Source organism: Pithys albifrons, chromosome 2 (genome assembly GCF_047495875.1).
Source record: "Pithys albifrons albifrons isolate INPA30051 chromosome 2, PitAlb_v1, whole genome shotgun sequence".
In the NCBI taxonomy this organism is placed as follows: domain Eukaryota; kingdom Metazoa; phylum Chordata; class Aves; order Passeriformes; family Thamnophilidae; genus Pithys; species Pithys albifrons.
In genome coordinates, this window is record NC_092459.1 from 88,421,974 (window position 1) to 88,443,275 (window position 21,302).

At 37.5% G+C, this 21,302-nt stretch overlaps 1 protein-coding gene across 3 annotated transcripts in view; it reads left to right on the plus strand.

Moving 5' to 3' along the window:
- The window catches only part of BABAM2 (BRISC and BRCA1 A complex member 2), a 179,225-nt gene that overhangs the window by 83,958 nt on the left and 73,965 nt on the right, over positions 1–21,302 (plus strand). For all 3 annotated transcript variants that reach the window (XM_071577008.1, XM_071576998.1, XM_071576990.1), the window contains exon 7: positions 15,610–15,719. In XM_071577008.1, the coding sequence (XP_071433109.1) occupies positions 15,610–15,719 (110 nt within the window). The remainder of the gene's footprint in view (positions 1–15,609; positions 15,720–21,302) is intronic.

Consider the following 21,302-nt stretch of genomic DNA (forward strand, 5'->3'; position numbering starts at 1 on the left):
TTGGAAACCAATTTCATAGATACAAAAATAGAGTATCTCTTAATGTGGGAGCACTCTGTCCTTGATTAATACAATGGGGTTTAAACTTCTCTCAGAATAAATGAAATGATTGGGGGGAAAAAAAGATAAAAATCTGCAGGTGTTGACTCATCCTAATGGGAAAGGATATCTGTTTAATATTTATTAAAAACAAGCAACTAAGCACTTATCATAAGCACATCTGTTTGGACACAGGGCACCCTTAAGAGGAACGAGTGTCAAGTGAGTGCAGTTCTGAATGAAAACCAAGATGGATGTTTTAGTAACCAGCTTCTACTTTGGGCTGAAGGGGCTATTGAAACATCTGCTTCCAGAAAGATTGCATATGCCATGGAAATAAAATTTAAACACGTATTAAAAAAGCAACCCCAAAACCAAACAAAAACCTTTTGAGAAGTCCTTCAGTTAATTTAGGATAGTGAGGAGTTGAATGTGGAGGAAGACAAAAGGAAATGGCACAATTTGATTAGGGAGAAGGAAAATACTGAAAGTTTCTTGTTATGTATGTATAAATATTGCAATGATAGCATTGCACTAGTGTTAAAGCACAGCAAAGTACTTTCAGAAGCAGACCTGCTGGAAAACTGTGAAGACTCTAGGAGTTTTCGTATTGTTTTGCATAGACTGTAGGAGCTAAAAAACGTGTTCACAGGAAGCCAGGACAGTGGTTATTTCCAAAGAATATTTAATGATTTCTATTTAATATTGCTCACAGTCTGGGGACCAATCAAGAGAAATGAAGGCTTGGTCTAGGCAGAGCTTTCTGAAGATTGCTGTGGTGCAAGTATAAGTAGAAGCAGTAACTTCTCTTGCAGACCCAACAGTTAATGATGCTGCCTGCAGAGGGAAAAATCTTGAGCTACACAATTAATGGGAAGTTTGTGTTCATGGCGTGAATAACTGTCTGGGCTGAAAGGTCAGAACTTGGCAAGACTGTAGTGTGAATCCCAAATGAAGCAGCAAAAAAGTAAGACAACAGAAGGATCTTCACTTCTGTTTCATTTGAGCTAATTAATTCAGTGAACACCTGGTAACTAGAGCATAACTTCTTTGAAAAGAACCTGTATACGTATATATGCGTAGGTGCATCTCTATATGCCATGTCTGTGTCTGAAGAGTTGTCATTGCAAAGATAACGTTGTGCAAAGGAAGGTGAAGATTAACAAGTTGTTATGTCTTCTCTTGCAATACTATCCTTGAACATACTCATCTGTGGCACACTTTACCATGGGTTACAGTCAGTGCTATTTTTTGAAAATAGTGTAAGATACTATTAAGTTTTATTGTAAAGAATAGCTACACCCTTGAAAGAAGTACCCAGCAGAACTAAAAATGAAAGTCCATTCCCATTGTATGTAACTCCCTGAAGCTGTATTTAGATTGTAGAATGAAACTAGTGTGAGTAGAGGTTGTATTTCTAGATAGACTGATTTTGTTTTCCAGGATTTACTATTTTCAGTGATGCTACGATTACAGTGACATTTATTGGATTTAAAATCTAGGTAAGTATTTGGTGTAACCATAAATTTAGAACAATTTTTGAAGTAAATCATTAAATTGATTCTTTCTCCTTGCTTTTACAAGTATAAATGAAAATGCAGATAGATTTATTTGAAGAAGTCAAGTCTATTAAAATTTTCACTTAAACATGAGTTGTTGCATTGCTAATGAACTGCACATAACAGAAACATATGGCTATCACTTTGCTAGCAGAATTTTTTTATTAATTCTGTGGCTATATAGTCTGCAGAAGTATAGAGTTAATACAAAGGAAGGTCCATTCTTTGCATAGCTGTAAAATAAAAGTAAGATGGTGTTGGGTTTCTGTATTGATGCCTAGCAGTTCCTCTTATTGTGATGACAAATTAAAATATTCATATGCTTCATGCATAGCTCATAATTTTATTTTTTGAAATCCACAGCCTATTTCTATTACAACACTCACAGTTTTTTAAGTTTTCATATTCCCTAATACTTTACCAGATCTTACATTAGAGCTGATTCTGGGATTCACTGTGTGATGCTGTATGCTATTTCAATTACAACTCTTAACAGGTGACTGACTTGTTGTAGATCTTAAAAGGAACATACTGCTACTAGTTAGTGATTTTGTTTGATGTATTCAGTCTTAGTTAGAGTGGACTTTTACACTGCTTTATCTCATGGATAAAATTTTAATTATATTTATGGTTCAAGCAGTGTTTCTCAACTTGTTTATTTGAAGCTAGAAGCGATATGTACCTTAAAATATTTTCCATGCATTCCATAATATATTTTCCAATTTTCAAAGATGCAAAAATTGATGTATTGGGTGGGTGTGAGCGTTGAGGCAGAATGTCAATAATAGTTGGCTTTGTTTGGTGGCTGCTGTGAAGATGCAGCATAAAAAGTGAAGACTGTGTGCCAAAATTTCTTAATACTCAGAACACAGCCAGATAGGATAGGCTTCTGGAATTATGCTTGGACCCTAAAAGTAAAAGATGATATTTCCAATTAAATGCCAAAATACAAAAAAAGAGGAATTTTACACAGGATATCAATATGGTAGAATTTTACATAGACTTGCAAAAATCAAGTTGCTGACGATAGAAGGATTAATTAGAAAAATTGACCTGAATTTGGCAATTTTAGAGAATTTCCAGAATGTGTGTGACTTGAATCTTCCCTCTCCCTTGATCCTTAAAATGCTATTGACTGCAGTTTTGTCACTGATAAACACAAGTGCTTTCTAAGTGGCTTCTTCATAGAAAAGGCTCAATGGTTTCAGACTTAACAGTTTAATAATGTACATACGAGTTTAAATATTACTGTTAAACGTGAATTTTTACAATGACATCTTAAATACTGGCTTCTGTGGTTTTCAGCTGGCAGTTACTTTGGTTTTCTTAAGCTATTTTTGAAGGATTTCCAAGTTTGCACTTTATTAAGCCCTTTTTAAAATTCTTAATATTTTGTCCCCAAAGAAGTGTCATAGTGGGCCAAACTATAGGTGTGCATACACAACACAAATAAAAGACTGCATTATTTGATGCATGTAGGGGAACTGAGGTTCATGAAGAAGTGGGAAGTACAAGAGTTACTGTTGTCTGTCAGTCTTTACTGTTCATAATTGTAGGATGGAACCCAGTGAATAACCGTCCAGCAAATCCCATCAGTTGTGAAGTTTGAACATCAAATTGGTGTTATTTCAGAAAACTTCTGAAAAGAATGTGATCATAAATTTCTTAAATTCACTGTATTAAAGAAAAATAAGAAAAAAAGGTAAAATTAAACATTTAAATTCTCCCTCCTATAGGACAGGGTAAGAAACTTCCAGTTCCAAACTCTGTTGTGATCCAAGTCTTGCTCGTGTGTGATGAGATCATCCACCTTGCCAAAGAAGATATTGCTCAGTTTTATGGTGAGAAAGCTAAATATCTGACCAAGAACAGGGGACATTCTTCTCTGTCAATTAGTGCATGCTGGGATGCTGTTCCTGAAGCTGTTGAGCATATGCAAGGGATCTGTGGCCTTGTGACAGCTTTGAAAGTTGTAGTACATTTACAGGAAATTATCTCTGATCCTTGGAACTGATGATTTGAGAGAAAGTGTCAGGAAAGACTTTGAAAATTCAAGGGTGATATCAATATTAATGGCCTTTGAACCATAATATTTTTCATTGAAATACAGTTCTAGACACTGTAAAACTCTTTAACTATGCTTCTCCAAATTCTTTATCCTAAGTTGGTGATGGATGCACTGATGGAACAGATAGGGGGAAAGATCTGGTGATCTTTTCTGAGTCAGTAATCAGGGAAATGTCAGTGGTGAAGTCAGTCTTTCATCTGGAAATACATGATGTATTATTCTCGCAACCACCACTTTAATTCACTGGGACCACATCTGAGTTGGACAACCCTGTGTTTCAGACACTGTCTTGGGCAGGGTAAACAACAACAGATGAGTCAGCCTTAACCCGAGCACTCTGCTGAAGTACAGCAGTTACTGTCTCACACTGTAAGTTCCAAAGACCTGTCTTGACACCAACTATCACAGAATGTGAGTTTTTAAATTATTATATATGGAACAGAGACGGCCTCTATGGATTTTTCCTCATGTTATGTCCCTGATTTACATACCAGTACAGATGTGAACTCTGAAAGACCACTGGGACAACCATTTTTGACTAATAAAGCTTTTATTCCTCATTACAGTGTCCTGCTTATCACCTCTGTCAGGATCCACCTTCACACAAATGCAAGAGAACAGCTGTGTTTCTCTTCTTACTACAAAAATTTTATTTTTATTACACTAATGTGCTATTATTCTTTGCAACATCTATATACATTTACACTTGTGTGCACACCAAGAACTTGTTCATTGGAAAGGTTAATGTTTGTAAATAGGACTCAAGGGGACAGGATGCTTTGACTTCCATATTCTTTGTCCAGAGTAGAGGGTGCCACACACAGACATACACTCTTATTTTAAGATCCTGTAGATGTAAATGTAATAATGAGACAAGGGGATAACAGAATTCTTTGGAAAAGAAATACAAATATTATACCCTTGACATGGGAATGCAGAATAACAGTTTGTGAATCAAAGGTCCTGTGGACTTTAATAAGTAACATTCTTGTTATTTTCAGGAAACAGCAGTTGACAAAACAACTCATATAGTTAATACTTTCAATACTGACACTTTGTTTTAAAACAAATGTTTCATATTTTTAAATCAATTCAACAGTGCTAAGCTGCAGTGGTGAAAGACCAGTGAGTAAGTTTAACTTTGCTTGGTTTTACCTTCCATGTTGATTATTCACTTCTTCATCTGTGAAATCTTGTTGGTACTTCCTGGTTCACTGAAGATGTAGCTCAGAATATGGCTTTACTCTGGCGTTCTTGTTGTGACCCATGTAATCTATAGTATTTCTGATTCTGCAGAGATATTCACTGAACCAAGAACATGTAAGAATATGTGGAGAGCAGGGGAAAAAGCTTTTATTAAAAAGTTGCATTGATTTAAGAAATAAATGCTTATGCTGACTTCCAACCACAACATGGTTACAGAAATACTTATGATTGATGTCTCTTTCAGTATTTTAACTTTTCACTTCACTTTTAGTTGAGAATTATTAATTGTATCGATGAGCTATTTCATTATCTTTAAAATAATACCCTTGTTACAAGAGTCGTGCTGTTGTAATACTGAGCTCTGTACCTCAGATCCTTATTTGCACAAGTACATTAGTCTTCCCAAATGCAATTGTTACCCCTGAATCTTCTTTCAATCATGACCCCTGTATACTGATCTGGTCTATTTCATCAATCTACATACATAAAATATAACTATGCATTTATAAAAGAGCTGCACTTGGCGATAAGGAAGTTAACTTGACAGAAAAATTCTTTTATTTAGAACTGTATTAATGATCTCTTTGTCCTCTAGTTTAAGTACTTAGGCATTTATTGGGAGATTTTGGTTTCCAGTGGATATGAGATGACTGTTCTTTGGCCTCTGCAGTGACATTATTTTTAAAGAGATGGAAAATCAGCAAAATGGGGAGAAAAGAATGCAAATATTAGTTTCTAAATAAATTATAGTCCAGGCATCTGAAGAGATGGCTGGAGAGATTCGAGTCTTGGTGAAACCCTAATGAAGGATTTGAATTCCAAGTTGCATGTGTCCCATATATCTTTCTCTGGGAAAGCAAGTTTAAAAACAGGGCTTACCTTAAAAAATATATCATAAGTACATGTTGAGGAAGCAGTTTGATAACTTAGGGAGATTTATAGAGAAAGACACTACATGAAGGTGACCTGTCATAAGTCATCTAAATGGAAAGTGTTTTGTGCTTTCTTTTTTTTTCTATTTGCTCATTTCTGAGAGCATCAAAAGTGTATTTTTGCATTCAAAAACACTAGAAATGCACTTTGTTTCAAGTAATTCAGACTAGATAGATAGATAGATAACAAAAAGTTATCTTTTCTCATGGTCTTTGGACATGAGCATCCTTCAAAGGTGGATGCTGATCTGCATTTTTAGTTCTTAGTACAGTTCTTTTTAGTATTCAAAGTGTAGAAAGTAGATAGCCATGCAGATGTAAGTATGAAATAAATGCCTATTAGTGACTGTTGTTAGCAAGGAAATACCTTGGCACATGACAAGGTGATAGTGTCTGTACTCACACAGCCCTAGAATAAAATCTGTCACTTCTTTAATGAATTGTTCTTTAATGAAAATCTAAAGTAGCAAACATTTAAATCACTGATGAAAAGAGTTGTCCATGCACTGAAAATGCATTACAGAACTATAAATCCATATAACTGAATGTAATGCTTGCCCAGAATTGGCATGTCTGTCGCTAAGATGCAAAGCCCAGATGAACAAGGTAAAATGCTTCCTTCTTCACTCTCTCTGCCTCACCCAGATGCTCAGATTGAGTCCTGATTTAGGATTCTGGTGTTGTTGTCTTGGTATTAATTTTAATACCACTTGTTCTGTGCATGCTGTTTAGTCATAACTTTCTAATATGACTTTTTAAGGAGCTCAGAGCATGCTGACCGTACATAGAATCTTTTTGTAAAAAAGTTGGTCACTGTTTACAGTCAAGCTTTGAAGAGTCATTTTTATAGGATACATGCTAATAAGTAAATATAAACTTTCAGTTGTCCTTTCAGTCAGATTCTCATGCAATTGCTCAGGTTGTCCTGCCCTTCCTTCTGCCAGTAGCACCACTGATGCCATTGAAGTACCTTACTGGAGTGTTTATTGGTAGAAGAAATAAGGGTTGATTGTCAAGAACCATTTTTGTGATTCTGTTGGTTTAGAGACAAAAAACTATTTATGAAGACATAGCAAGAGCAGCTTGTTTCGAGTGGATGCCACAGCTGCTCACAGCTTAAGAACAGGTGAAAACTAAGCTTTGCAGTCTCTGAACACTTGGTTTAACCCGTTATCAGCTGGTGCTTGCAAAGACAGGTGTGCCTGCCAACCTGAAGGTGCTTTGCATGAGGTTCTAGGAAAGATATGGCAGTGTTGGAATCTCTTTCCTGTCTGCAGAAGTTCATCAGAGTAATTGTGTGTGTGTGGGGTGTCTTTCAGGTTAACTTTTTTATTGATAAAACTGTAGTGTTTTATTATAACTTAATGACTTAGGCATTTTGCTTAGAAATTAGGTTAGAAGGAAACAAAACAAAAATTAGGAAGCACTCTTCTGTAGTGTTCGATGAATTGAGGTCCCAGAAAAGAAAAGTGCTTTTTCATGGGTACACAGAAAAATCCGGTCAGAGATTACCACCTAGCAATCTAGATTTCTAATATTTCTTCCTATTTTGTGTGGGGTTTTTTATTTTAATTCATTTGTAGATGCATTCCAAACTCCATAAATGCTGGAGTTTAGCCTTATTTTAATCTAAATGTGTGATACCTGATATTGGAGTAGGTGGAACAAATGTACTTAAGCTTCACTGAATGAATTGAAATTTAAGATCCTGAACATCTTGCTTATCAGCCTCTTTTAAATATATTAAATATTCCCTACTATACTAGCATCAAAACATACCTAATAAATACAGTTGTTCAGTGAGGAGGACTTGTTCAGTGAGGAGATTCAGTCAATATGATAGAATGATCCTTACTTGCAAATGTATGTTGTATCTCTTGCATCAGAAAAGGAATGTGTAGAAAATTTTATCTTGCTTGAAATTAGTTCAAAAATATTAATCTATACTACACCAAGTATTAATTTTATACTGTGCCACCCCTATATTATTTATTTCAAAATTGAGTCCCAAACTTACCCAAACATGTTTTTGACCTTTGAAGAAATCTGCTTTGTTTTCTGAGATTGTTTTTCAGACTTAAGCAAACTGTATTGTTGTGCTGAAAGTGTCACTGCAACTTTTTCTACTGTCAAACTACATTAATTTTTATCATCTTCCATTATGTTAATCTTGAGAGTTGTGAATCTAGAATGTATTTTCACGGGCAAGAGTGTTATTATTTCTTTTTAACCATTTGCAGTTTCTAACAGCATTCGTTACCGAACTCTAATGGTCAATTGTACTGTAAAAGTACGTAAAATGCCGTGACTATAATAAAAGAAAATAGTAAATGCAACCGAGGTTCCTATGTAAATGTTGAACAAAAAACCCCTCTGAACAATGACAATGAAAAAATACCTGGGATGTTACACTGTGTAATATCCGTTGTTTTCGTGTTCAGTTATCTATGCTCAACTGTATGCTTGGAGACGTTGCTGATAATTCTAATGCTCAGTAGATATTACTTTATTTTTTTTAATGAAGAAAACTCAGTATATCACCCTTGAATCTTGCTTTTCAGATTTTGCAAAGTTGTTGTCAGCCTATGATTTTCATGTCATTGTTGAAATAGCAACGACACTGAGCTCAAACGTGCTTCTTGCCCAGACTGAGGCAAGTGTTTTGCTGTGTTACCTTGGGAGAGGGGCTGTGCTTGGAATGCTTTGATGCCATGAACAGTGCACACAAGGTAACTGCCTTTGTTTTCATTAAAGAACCTATTTAAAGTATCAGCGCTCCTTGATCAGACCTGGTGGGTTTCCTGGAAGACAGCAGAAAGAATTTCCTGGAATAATTATATATTTTCCCCAGAGTGAAGCAGATTTTTCAGGCTCATTTGCCACTCCACATTCCTTAGCCTGCCTTCCCCTAGTGTGTTTTGTTATTTTTTTTAAAAAAGCAAACATTAGATACAGGAAAAGGTTGAGAGAAGGTGTAACTGCTTGTATTGAAGCTGGCTAGTGAAACTGCAACAGTTTCTTGTACTTTATTTGGCAGTTGTTTTTCATGTTATTGCTCTCTGCCATTGGGTAGGAAAAGGCCAACTTTGCTAACTCTTGTGATGCAAGGAGCCTGGTAGTACTAACAAAGTGAATGCTATTCTGTATTCTTTTCTGGTGCAATTCACATTTCAGCTTCAAAACCAAATTCTATTGTTCATTTCTCTGGTCAGGTTTTTGTAAGTGTATTACAGGTGTGTATCATGTGGAATTACATGGGATAAATTTGACCCTGACATAAATTAGCTTTCTGAATGCATGTTATTCTCATGCATTTCTCTTCTGGAGACCTTGCTTTCTCTAGAAACGATCCTGAAATGTGAATTTTGCACTCAGTGAAGCTGACTGACTTGGTAGGGCTGAGAGGTACCAGTCTAGTAATGTCTGTTAAAATATCCACTTAGCATCTGCAGCCAGCTTATGCTGGGATCAGTGTCTCCTCAGTCCACTCTGTTCTCATCCATATTCTGTCTTTCTGTTCCACTTTCTTCCACAAGCTCCATCACCTCATGTAAGTTATAAATTGAGTTTATGTTTTACTTATTTTAAGCAATCTCTTCCCCATTTGTTGGAGTTTTCTGTTTCTTCTATTAAAGTCATACCACAAAAACAATTATTGAGGAGTTGTGAGCGCTGAGAGGTCAGAAACCTCCATAAAGAGGTAGGAGCAGTCAGCTCGGGCTGGGAACCTCCTGAAGCAGATTTGGCCTGTTCATATTGTTGGGAGGCATCTGCAATATCAGTCGTCTGTGTGACATCTCGTTTCTCAAAGGAACGTCCAGTAGGTTGATCTGTTTGTGTTCTCTTTCTTCCCTCACTTTTATCCCCAAACCAATTGCTATGTTTACTTACAGTACAAACTTAAGAGCCCTACCAGAAGCACAACTCCTTTGTCTCATTGCCTACAGTCCTGCAGGCCAGGAGCTGCTTGTCCTTCCCCAAAGCATGCCAATGCTCTTCCTGTACATACCTTCCCATCCTTTTTCCCAAATTCTAAGTTTATTTTCTTCTCATTCTTATTAGAGTTAATCACGCTAAACCAGATTCTTAATGCCACATCCTGGATTTATGCATCAGTCCATTGGATGCTCTCCTTCTAGTCTCATGTCTGCTCCCTCTTAAGTCTGTCACTTCTTTGGAAAGACAGGTCCTGCTACTGCCCAGGATAAGATGAGAGTTGCCTACTACTTTATGCATTACTATTTGGTGCACTAGTGTGCTAAATACAGAAATACCTCCTCTCAAAAGTATACTTTAATCAGAGGTTGCAAGGCAGTTCTTTGTTGGTAACTAAGAAAAGGTAATGACTGATTTTCCAGTCTGCATCTTTAAGGAAAAGGAACTGTAATGTACAACTTGGTTGGACTCCAGGCACAAGAGGAAATGGGTTATAGCAGTTGTGACTGTGTGGAGCAGATGTTTTGGTTGGACTGGCTATCAACCATCTGACTCATAATAAATTGTCAGTTCCAGTAAATTCCCAGTTTTCAATTACAGTAGGTAGGATACGAGAAAACAATGCCATTTGAATGGTGTATTTAAAGTGGTTTTGATGATAATTTTCATAAACAACTCATACTAACTTTGTAAAAAGATTAAGTATCTTGCAAAGAGAGCAGCTGTAAACATTGAAGGATGCATTTGAATGTAAATTGAGATTAATACGAATGAAAACTAACAAATGGTTGTTTAGACAGTGTTGATACAATTCGAAGAAGGATTTGAAGTTTTTTCTGTGGGGTTTTGTAATACCAGAAGTCTTTTCATGAAATATTTTGGGGGGGGGGGGGGGGGGGCTGTGGAATCTAAATACATTCAAGCCTCCGTTTTCATCTGTTATGTGCTGCATTTGTATCTTCACATGGCCTGTTGTTTTTGACTTGAAAATACATACTTGATGAACCTTTTATCTGCACTGGCTAAACAGACAGGATAAATTAGAATCAAATACCATGAGCTTTCTGTTTGTGGGAGGTTTTAGTTATTCTTGTAAGTTATTGCTAGGTTTCTACAATAATAAAAAAACCTATAGGTTGAAAATTTCTGCATTTTTTTGCTGTTCTTTTCTCACCACATTGCTTTGGAAGTTTAATTGAGGATCAGTCCCCACTGTGCAAAGTACTCTGTAAACATAGGAAACCCCTTGCAGTTCTTGAGAAAGAAAACTATTTATTTTCAGTGTTAAGTGGTGTATCCATTTTTTTCCTGTTTGATTTGAATGGACATTTTCTGAAATGAGGAAGAGATTATTTTTTTAGAAAATAAATAGATAGTAGGGAGGTGGAAGAAAGGCACTATGAAAATCTGTGTTGGATCTTTTACACTGTGGTGCTCCAGAAGTTGGGTATTTTTACTATCAGGCACAAGACTGTTGCGGGAAAATTAATAGGTGTGCATTATCACATGCTTAATGAATGATCTCAAGCATTTTTACATTCAGTTATTAAACCTCAACATTCCTGTGGCCCAGGATGTGTTCTCTGCTCAGTTAGAAGTCATTTTAATAATACCTTAAAACCTTATGTAGAGTTTTGTGGGGAAAAAGCTCTGTGAATTTAAAATGGCACTTTCTTATGGCAATTCTAACATTGGTGTCTAATATTTACAGAAAATTGATATTTTTCATTTTTGAAAAATCAGGTTTTCCTGAAAATAAAAGTAATTTGTTTAATAAAGTCATCTTGCATTAAGTTTTGTGAGTTAAATACAAATTATAAGGAGAAGAAGTGTGGCTACTTAAATATTAGAAAATGAGATGTGACTTTAGTTCATCAGCCTCTGGGTTTTTTTCTTCTCCTAAAAGGGGATAATATTGGCAAAGCAATTGGATGTCATTCTGTCTTATGAAGCCAACGGAAAAACAAGGATAGAGGAGATTTTTGCTTTGCTGCTCTATTTAAATCTGGCCTATTCTTTGATATAAATTCACACGCAGAAATGGGAAGAGAGAAGATGCTGCCTGTGCAGAGTTTGATAAGGAGTATTAAAACAACCTTTGCCTTTGACACTTTGTTGTAACGGAAGGATCTCATCCCCTGTTCTGGGCAAATGGCCTGGGGATAGAAGGTTCCAGCTTCTCCCCTAATGACTGACAAGTTTTTGGAGATGACCAAGAGAGAGGTCACTCAAGGAGTTAAGCTGTAACTGGCACAGACAACAGGAGTTAAGTGTAACTGGCACAGACAACATCAAAAAGGTCTATTAGCTGAAAAGTTTTCCACAGTTTATCTGTAAGACATGTGGTTTTGGTTTAGGTTTATAAATGGCAGTTGTAACAGACATACTAGCGTTGAATGCAGTTCTACCAAGTAGATTCTTGCATAAATAAAAGTAACAAAGTCTGAAAGGAATAAACTGTGTGGGTGTCAGATAGAAGGGAGTCTGTTGCAGCCACCTGAGCAATAAGGTTGAGCAGCACATGGTGTTATTGCACTGCATCTTTTAAAACCTACAGGAATGCTAGGGATTTGGGTCCTTTTGGAGTTACAGTTTTCATTTCTCAGGCATGAAAATATGCATGCATTTGAAAAGTAGTAGTTACAGAAGAATGCCAATTTCTTTACTTGGATTTGCACTGGACAGTAGCTGTATGAACAAAATGTAGCACTGTACCGGCAGCAGGAGATGCAGTAGTGTTTGTTGTGTGTTATTTTTGTAAATGGAAAAAGATCATGTCTCAGTTTATAGTTCTTACTATACACTTAATTTTACTGCATCTTAACATGCAAATCACATACTGTGATGATTTATGTGGTTGTGTGTTTTTTTTTCCACTGGCATGAGTTTTCATATTAAAGAAGCCACTAGTGAGTGTACAAAGTAGAATGTAATATTACTGTATGTGTTAATGGATGCTGTAGTGGTGTTCACCTAATTTGTTTTGGAGTTGGGTTCTTCTTTTTCCTTGTTTTGACTTTCTTTAAACAGTAAGCACCTGATGGTGTTCTAGAAACTGATCTTATCCATTGTGTCCAGGTGTGTGTGCACATCTACTTAAGCACTGATCATAAATGCAAAACTAAATAGGGGGTTTATTGTCCTCGTAGCTTGCAAAATGCATGTAGATTCTATCTGTAAAAACAAATTATTTGAAAATATTTACAAACAAAAGAATATGGTTTTGGAAGAGCTGTGTACATACAGAAGTGGGTGTATTAGATCACTGAATTATGGAATGGTTTGGGTTGGAAGAGGCCTTAAAGATCATCTGTTTCCAGTCACCAGCCATGGGCAGGCACATCTTCCACAGGACCAGGTTGCTGAAAGTCCCAAACAGTCTGGTCTTGAACTCTTCCAGGCATGAGGCATCCACAACTTCTCTAGGCAAACCACTTCTGACATCTCATCACCTTCAGAGTGAAGAATTTCTTCCTTATATCTAATGTAAACCTACTGTCTTTCAATGTAAAGCCATTCCTCCATGTCCTATCACTCCATGCCCTTCTGAAAAGTACCTCTCCAGCTCTCTTGCTGTACCCTTTTTGTATTGGAAGGTGCTATAAGGTCTCCTCAGAGCCTTGTCTTCTCCAGGCTGAACAGTCCGAACTCTCTCAACCTGACTGCATAGGAGAGATTTTCCAACCCTCTGAGCATCTTCAGGGCCCTTCTTTCAACTCGCTCCAGCAGGTCCATCTGCTTATTTTGTTGGGGACCCCAGAGCTGGATGCAGCACTGCAGGTGGGGGCTTACCAGAGCAGAGTAGAGGGGCAGAGTCACCTCCCTCAACCTGCTGGTCACGCTGTTTTTGATCCAGCCCAGGATACAATTGGCTTTCTGAGCTGCAAGTGCACATCACTGGGTCATGTTGAGCTTCTCATCAACCTAATCATTACGTGTACTTGTCATCTTTTGAAGAATACTCATTAAAATAAAATCTTTTTAATCATTAGCATTACTGTTTAATCTGTCTTACGAGTTCTTTTCATTTGATTGACAATTAGCAAATTAATGGGGAAAAGCCAGTTAATGCCATACTCAGCTTCAGGATTGAAAGCTGTTCCTTATTTAATTTTTTTTCCTTAATGATGGAAATAATATTATATATTAGGGAAAAAGTCAGGGTGGATGGCACTCCTGGGTATATTTTGTTGCTGTTTGTCATGTTCATAAAGGTTTTGTGATCTATTCTGGTTCTTCTAGCATAGATGATAGTATCACTTAAAAACATAACACTTACAGGAACGTTTTGGGTCCTGAGATCTTGCCCATTCATTGCAGTTAGAGGGAACCATGTTACAAAATCCCAGTCATAAACTGATCATACCCCAATAGGACAACAGCTATTTTTGTCCTCACCACTCCCATGGAGTGTTGTCCTGCAAATTCGGGTTAGAACAGTGTTCTGATTTCCAGCCATAGAGTGCTCATGACTGTTTTTACAGGCAGTACTAAGAGTGCAGTTTTCTTTCAGCTGTCAGAAATGAGCTGCACACCAAGGCAGAATTTAAGAAAACACTGTCAGCTCTGTCTCATTTTTCATCTAAGACAATTAGGCTTTTTTAAGACCCATTCTTCCCTGCAGCTTATCACTAAGTTTCTTGGCATGTTGTGTTCTGCACGTAATAGCTGGTATGCAGCCAGTCTCTCTGGACTTTAACAGTTTCAGTCCTGCCAAAGCTTCAAATGCCACGAGTTGCCTTCCTGAAACCACTCAGCAGTCATTTTATTTTTTTCTCCACACATAGGGCAGGGTACTCCAACAATATTTAAGTGGTTTGCGTGTTCCTTCCTCACAGCTACTTGTAGGACAGAGCATACGAGGGCACTCTGCACCATGCTGATCCTGCTCTGAGCACATTATTTGCTAGTTTATCTATTTCCTCTTGTATTTTTCCAAAATGGATAAAAAGAAATGCATCTTGTCAAATTGCTGCATACATATGCACAAACATTAAAGGATTTGTTTGTGAGCAACAAGTGGCACTGTATTATGTCAATGAAGGTGACTGCACTGCTGACATTACTTTCTAACTAGAGGTCAAGAGCTTAAATTAAGTTGTGCATAGCAGAAATACACTTCTTCGTTCTGTATGTGATTTATGAATTGGAGGGCTGTCAGGTCCTAACCAGAAACCATTTGTTCTAGATGATCCCAAAGCTGTAACTGATTGTTCTGATATAAAGAGAGCCTCAACTATGAGTGCACTGACTTGTATTTAGCATGATTTTTTTTTCCTTACACTACTTTCAGAGTATGCAGTTTATGCTGAAAGTAATGCATGGGTTTAATTTGCAGGAATCTTGGGACAGTAACTTCTAGATAAATTCTGACTGCTAAAGTGGTTTTCATCCACAAGATGAGTAGCAGTTGAATACACCAAAAAAATTTGAATCTTATGCTACTTAGAAAAATAACAAATATAAAATCTGTGGTCACAACTCAGTGATATTATAACATTTTAAAAAATTCTTTGATATTTGCATCTGATGGTAGTGTTTAACCAAGAATTCTTTAAAATTAAATCTGCATCTTTACTGAAATTTATAGTTCACCTAGTTGAAGAAGAGCTATACTACTGTATGCTTGGTAACCCGGTAATTTTTTTTTTTATATTTTAAAGGAAATTGCTAAAGGAATTAGTACTTTTAAGTGCTAATATAGTAAGATGAAATTAATTTGCAACCTGTTTTACAATGGTTACACTTTAGATTCCTCACTGAAGTGTCTCCTAACTAAATTGGTATTTGATTTATTGGTTGTTATCTGTAAGCTCGTAAGTACTCATTTTGTTATTTGTCATTTTATATTTACTTTCTTTATGTACAGGATGTAAATGAAGATCCTGGAGAAGATGTTGCACTTCTATCTGTTAGTTTCGAGGATGCAGAAGCTACTCAGGTGTTTCCGAAGCTGTACCTCTCCCCACGTATTGAACAGTGAGTGAGACAGGCTTTTTCTGGAATGTTTATTCTAGTTCATTTCTGAACTTTTTGGGTTTTTTCCTGATCCATGTGAGAAATGTTGAGTAGGTGATAACATCCTATTGCTTTAAATTGCTTAAAGTTACAGTGATTTCTGCAATTGTGTGTGTGGTGGAGAAATGACAGATCTTCTTTCAGCTAGTTCTGTATATAACATATTCTTGTAGCATCAGAATCTCTGAAAACTATGTTTGTTTTCCTGTAACATCCTATGGTACAGCATGCTGATAGCTTTTGGTGGGGGAATTCTTTAATTTTTTTTTATTTCTGCAATGGTTAGTTCTCTGTATAAACATAAAAAATTTGGGTAAAGTATTTTTGTAGCAGCTAAAGGGCTTTGTTAGCTGTGCTTTAGGAATATGCAGCTTTATAGGTTACTTTTTTCAGGAGAATGTCTGAATATTTAATTTCAAGAGTGTTGAAACTTACTGATCTGTTTACCAGTTGGCAAAGAGATTTGCTGAGAAAAAGATTTCTATTCCTAAAATGGAAGGGTGAGGATTAGAAATCAATCTGTTTTCATTAAATTTCTCTTCTTCCTTTTCTGGAATTAAGAATGTTTTAATGCTTCTCCTTCCTTTCAGTATCTCAGTCTTGTAATGCTTAAAAGAAGTAACTACATTAGACTTTCCAGGTATACCACAGTCAAACTGGTCTAACATTGTTTCAGTGATGTGTTGTTTTTCTGGTTAATATGGCAGTGTCTTTCCTCTGAACTGGTGATGATTCTTCTGTGTGAAGAAGAAAAGATGGGCAACTCTGTCTACCAGTTTTATAATAACTTGGGGATAAAGTTTGTTTGAGTGAAGAAACATGGTATCTTGACATTTCACTCAACAGATCACTGATCTGGATAAACTCTTGGATGCAGTTTAGAAAACAAAAAACAGGATTTGATTTAGAGAAATGCCTAAGACTTCCAAGATAAGAGCATGTAAGTTACATATGCACATGCAAACTCACAGACAACATATATCGGTACCAGAAGTGGGATCAGGTTAGGGATCCAAGTAGCCCTGTAGGCGTGGGACTCTGGGACTGGGACTGGGACTGGGCCCAGGCAAGCAGGAGCAGGGCAGCAGCTTCAGAACCCCAGACCTGCAGGACACAGAGGCACTTCCTGCTGTTACAGTCCTCTTAATACCAACAGTCCTTGGTTGTTACCAGCAGTTTTTGGTTGGCTCTGATATCAAGACATACACATTCCCTAACCTTCTGGGATCTGAGTGCTCCAAGGGTCTCACTTTGGATGGCTGTTTATAGGGTTGTTAGAGAGTGGGCTTTTAGTCATAGCAATTTTCCATCCTGGCCTCAATTCGAGTTGGCAACTCTCTTTGGAAATTCAGTAACAAAATTATTATCCCACTTGCACTGTTATTCAGGCAAGAAGAACAAGTTTCCAAGGCTGCTCATTGAAAAACAGGTGCTCGTTAGACACCTGTTAGACCCTGGGAACAGATGAGGTCAAGAGGCCGAGGGCTGGGCTGTGACTATCCAGGGCTGCACAAAGAGTCCTTGGGCTCATGCTCTGAGCTACTGTAGTTTCACAGAGCACAGATCAGAACATTGAGTAGTTCCTCACAAAGGGCAGCACCGATCTCTGCTCTCTGTGCAACCAGTGATAGAACCTGAGCGAACAGCTGGAGCTGTGTAAGGGAAGGTTTAGGTTGGATGTTAGGAAAAGGTTCTTCCCCCAGAGAGTGCCTGGGCACTGGAACAGGTTCTCCAGGGAAGTGGTCATGGCCCTAAGGCTGCCAGAGCTCAAGAAGCTTTCAGACAACACTTTCAGGCACACGGTGGAATTGTTGGGGTGTCCTGTGCAGGGCCAGGACTTGAACTCAGTGATCCTTGTGAGCCCCTTCCAACTCAGGAGATTCCATGATATTTAGTAGCTTTTACATTTTCATCTTTTTTATCAATTCACTACTTTTTGTCAGCAGTAGTTAAGGAAATAATTGTAGTCCAACATGTAATTATCCTTCCATTTTCCAAAGGATTCTTCTTCTGAGCTCTGCTAAAAGCAAATGGACTGCCATTAGTTTCCATTGTATTTTCAGTTGTAGTCACATGTTGACAGTTAAGTGTATTTCAGGCCACCCAGGTATGTCTGTCTAAATGATCCATGAGCTAATGAATATGTTGCTTATTTTCCCGCTTTCAGTAGTATCTTTAAAAAGATGTTAACCTCTTGATACTAAGTGGAATAGCAATACAAAGGAACTCTTTTTCTTCCTAAAAGTATTACATTTTCTCCCAGAGCCCCAAAGAATATCTGATTTTAGATGTGTGATGTAGAGCGATACAGCAGAAAGATACGAGTGATGTTGATACACATCTGACAGCTCTGGTGTATTTATGGCGTTGTCCTTTATCCAGCCATGTTAAAATCGTGCCACTTCCCTGGAGTTCCATGCCACACCATGGCACATTCTCAGTGTGTCAAATTTGAGACACTTCACTCCTCTAACTCAGTCTCATCACAGTCTCTCAGTACTGGTAACCCGTAATACCAGAGTTGCTTGTGAGCTGCTGCACCTCCCTTAGTTTTACTGGCACCTTTTTATGTGCCCTGAAAAAACGTATGGGTATGTTTCCAATGTTTGTTCAATTGCACTTTAATAACAAAGATATAGTTGTCTCTTGTTCTTTCCCTAAACCAATCTCTGCTCTGTTTAGCAGGGGCTGACAGTCTACATATTTAACTTTCCAGTGTTTGGGAACTGAAGCAACAATGCGTACTTCTTTATACTTTTTGCCAAAAGTACAAAAAGCCTCAAGAAGCCCTGAGGATTAGTTTAATGACTTGAGTCCATGGCATGTTACATTTGAATTGTGTTGTGCTTATAAAAGTTCTTTCCTGCTGCTAGCAGTAATTGCATCTACAAAAGCCATGTAAGCAAATTACCACTGTATTTTTTTTATGCAGCAGATTTTGAAGTGAACTAAGTAGTAGTTGGTAATTCCCAACATAACATTCCCAAGTACTCAACAAAACAGGAAAAATACCAAATTCCCACAATTATTTTGCTAGTACTAAAATCTGTTCACCTTAGGAAGAACAAGCAAACAGGAATAGCGTTTTCCTGACATATGAAATAACATTTGAGCTTTGTAGAGAAATAAGAGCAAAGGGCCTGTTTGTGTAGCGTGAGTTATCTCCTGCTTTCCCAAGAGGTTTCATTGCTTTTGTGCTTTGCCATATAAACATGTGTTCCCACATTGCATTTTCTAAAAATGATGCTTACCCACAGATCTTGTCAGCAAATTTGAGTCCCAGCAATATGAATATAGATTTTTGCTTTGAAGGAGTTTTGTAAGGCATGATTGCTCTGGTTTTAGATGGATAGTAAACATAATACTTTTACAGAGTCTATGGCAAAGTGCAGTCAGAGATTTCCTGAGTGAGGGAAATGTCCACTTTTCATGGTTTGGAGCGAAGACATTAGTACATGGATTGGCTTGAAAAAGATTACATACTGAAGCAGGGGGTAGGAATGCGGTAAAGAAGTATTATGTTGTGTTGTCTGGCTGCAGAGTGTCAGATCCAGTTCTTAGAGTAAAACAACCAACCCACACTTTGGGATAGGAAGCATTTGTCTTAACTTATAAAAATCTCAGCAATAACTATTCATAACTATACCTGGTTTAATTATTTCCTTAAAACTTGCTAAATTGAAAACATTAATTTCAATGCTGATTGTTCAAAACACATTAGCAGCCACTTTTAATTAATGGTTCCTTAATTTGAAATCAGTCACTGGTTTTGTAATTTGAAGAATTCTTATTCTTTGTTGCACTGCATCAGTAAGCATATAGATGCCAATAACAGTTGGTTCTAATTATTTCAAAATTTACATCAAGTTAAAATGTAACGTAAGGTAATTCTGATACGAAATTTATTTTTAAAAAAAAAACACTACCATTTTCACTGTAGTATTATAGAAAACAGTTTCTGCACACTTCTGGAGGAAGTGGTAAGCTGAGAAACCACACAGACTGACCACACAACTTGAGAGTATGGTGTTTGTCAGCATTTGTGACTGTGTGTCCGCAGCTCATCCTACACCTCCTCCCACCTCAGTGTGTGGCACTTGTTATAGGATATTCTTGGTCCTCCACTGGTCGCTGCTGTGCTTTGGGTGGAGGGTCATCCAGCTGAGCTAGGTAGGCTCAGATATGTTCTGAGGCTGCTTCTACACTCTGGTGTGACAGGGAGCTGCTGGGATATTTACCCTTTATGCCTCTCTCACATCTCTGTATGTTATTCGTAATGTCTCTAAGCCTGTCCGTAGAAAGCATCTTGCTTGTTCCAAATTGCCTTTCTAGTGGAAGTATACTAGGTATTCATATGTGAATGAAGTCTGTAATGAAACTGTCTGTGTATCTTTGTTTTCCATTTATTAAAAGTCATTAGACTCTAAATCCAAAGAGTCAGTGCAGGATTGAACAGCTAATTTCTATATTAGTGCTTAAAATGTGTGTCAGCGTACTACACATGAATGTGGATCAGAAGGTTCTGGGGTATTTTTCTTAAAAGAAAAAAATTAATATATGGGGGGTTTTCCCCCTTCATGATTCATCCATGCTAAAGAAAATGAAAATGAGTTCATCTTGGTTCATATTTTAAAAAAAATATATAAGGGTAGAAACACTGTTGCTCAGTGAACGCTGTCTTCCCTGTGTTCACTGAAATAATCCTGCAATAAACACTGTTGTCCTGGAGGGCTTTTCTCTGATAAATACACAGACGTGAATATGCTAAGAAAACCAGCTGTCAGTAGAACTTGTTTTGCTTAAATGGATCAGGCTCCATGCTTTGGGGACTGCAATGGTCGGTTTTTACTGGTCTGGGAGCTGTGCCAGAGGGTTCTTCGTGACTGAGGGTGGTATGCAGAGTTCGGTGACTGCATTTAACCTTCTCATACGGGCAGGGGAGAATAACAAGAACCTGGTCTGAACTCTTAGGCTTTGAATGTTCTGTATGCTTTTCACTGATGGAAAAAAATTTGAAGGGAAAATTAAACACATGTGTTTGCTTTAAGGTGTTTCCTGTCTTTTACCTGTGCTTTCTGCTGGGAATTGGAGGAGGAAAACCATAGAATATTACCCATGTACTGCCAAGTACTGCCTCTTGCTATGTTTGAGGTACAGGGGTGCTGTGAAGGGCTTCACCTTTGCAGCTGACATGCCATGCTGCCACCAGTCAAAGCCTGCTGTTTCAGAGTGCTCATAAATACACAGTCACTAAATGAGTGGTCATGCTTAGGCCTTTTTTTATATCTACTGTAGAAGTCAGACATAGGATCTTCTGTTCGGTATATTAAAATGTGCTTGTGCATCTGAGTTCATGAATTCAGTTGATGACTATTAGGCAGCTAAGACAGTCCATGGCTTCTTCAAATCCCAGAGCATCTTTGCAGACTTGGAAAGCAGGAGGAATGACTGTTGCTTTGCAGCACTTTTCTTTCATTAAGCCTTCTTTGGTCATGTTTCTATGCAGTGCCTGGCCAGTGAGTCAGATGTATCTACTGCCTGCTC